Source organism: Penaeus chinensis, chromosome 41 (genome assembly GCF_019202785.1).
Source record: "Penaeus chinensis breed Huanghai No. 1 chromosome 41, ASM1920278v2, whole genome shotgun sequence".
NCBI lineage: Eukaryota > Metazoa > Arthropoda > Malacostraca > Decapoda > Penaeidae > Penaeus > Penaeus chinensis.
This window is the reverse complement of record NC_061859.1, coordinates 8,390,778-8,392,397: the sequence shown is the minus strand read 5'-3', so window position 1 is coordinate 8,392,397 and position 1,620 is coordinate 8,390,778. Positions and strand designations below refer to the sequence as shown.

The following is a 1,620-nucleotide window of genomic DNA, read 5'->3' as shown; positions in this document are numbered from 1 at the left end:
CCCGCAGACATCATATTCGTCATTAGGGACAAACCTCATCCTCTGTTCAAGCGCGACGGAGCAAACCTCGTGTACACCGCCAAGTTACCTCTACGCGATGCCCTCTGTGGCACCCGGGTCTCCGTTCCTACCCTGACTGGCCAGCAGGTCACCCTCAACTTTAGCAACGAAGTAGTGAAGCCCCAGACAACCAAGCGTCTCCAAGGATACGGTCTTCCCTACCCGAAGGACCCGACGAGGAAGGGTGACATCATCGTCCACTTCGACATCCAGTTCCCTGCGAATCTCACTGAAAGTGCCAAAGAGATTCTGTCGGAAGTACTGCCCTTGTAGACAGCAGTTCGAGATAGTTCTCACAGTCGGAGGTTGTTCCGAAAATTTGGCCATAAAAGGGGGGTTCCGGTATCCAGAACCGAGTCCATATGTGGCAGCTGTTGAACTGGCGGTGGCGTCGAGCTGCTCTCGCGCAGGGAGGGCCGACGACCCTAGAAGGAGGGAACGAGGTCGTGTTCGGTGGGCGGCTGGAGGACTCACGACATGCTGCGTGTGACGGTGTGGTGACCAAGGAGTGAGAGCTCTAGACAATGATAACACACTCTTCCACCTGAAGAGTGAGTACGAGTGTTGCGTTGCTACGGGATCACCGGTGTGATATTGTGTATTGTGACGTTAGGAAGACAACATTATTATTTATTTTCTCTGTACGAGTGCACGATCATAACAAGCAATGTGAGCGAACTGAAACGACACAGAAAGATGCGAAATGAAGTTAACTACGAATGAAACGAGGTAGCGGCGAGTACGAGTGCGAGTGAGAGGTGGAGTGGGTGATGCCTGCGTGGTGACGTCATCGCCCGGAAGGTTGGCTGGCACCTACCTGCAGCTGGTGGTCGCTTACCTGTGACGTCATATCTATAAAGGGCACACGCCCCTCCAATTTACTTTTGTTCTTAAATGGTAATCCTATAAAAGCGGACCTCTATTCATATCGTGTATTATAATATGCTTCAGTTTCTGTGTCTGAATGTGAATGCATTTCAATATTGCTCTTGTACCAAGAGTTGACTCGAGTCATTGTGTTATTACTTAGGAAATTATCTTAATGTATATAAATCATCATTCATTATTATTGCAGAAGATTATCTGTTTCATTTCTATTTCATGTGAGTGTCTGATGGTTTGGGTCAGGCGTTATTTTGTATAGACAAGGATTTATTTTATGACACCAAAGATTCGCTTATATCACTTTTTGTTGGTGTAAGTAAATAAAGTTATCTATTTTGTACTTCAGTCTTTCAGTTTTCCCTTTAAAATTTGTCATGAAAAATCAGTATATTATTAACCTAGGAGGATTATAGCAGTCTTATAAATAAAGGAAATAAAATATCAGAGTATCAAATGTATATATAATTTATATATATATACATATATATACATATATATACATATATATGTATGAAGCACAAGGTTGTAGCTCGACTGAGCAAAGATTAGATGGTCGGCCTACTTTAAGGCTTAAACGAGGGCGGGTCCCAAATTCCACCAAAAGCTTGACACCCTCTGACAGGACACCAGTGCCAGTGCCAAGCGTCACCTCTACTATGAGACCACACCAAGAAT

The 1,620-nt window shown here is 44.7% G+C and overlaps 1 protein-coding gene across 1 annotated transcript in view; it reads left to right on the top strand.

Annotated features, from left to right (window-relative positions):
• Positions 1-1,285, top strand: part of LOC125047539 (dnaJ homolog subfamily B member 4-like) — a 2,130-nt gene extending 845 nt beyond the window's left edge. Inside the window, exon 1 of the mRNA XM_047645811.1 lies at positions 1-1,285. This exon is cut by the window's left edge and continues 845 nt beyond it. Within this exon, the coding sequence (XP_047501767.1) occupies positions 1-333 (333 nt within the window). The 3' untranslated portion in view covers positions 334-1,285.
• The last annotated feature ends 335 nt before the right edge of the window (positions 1,286-1,620 follow it).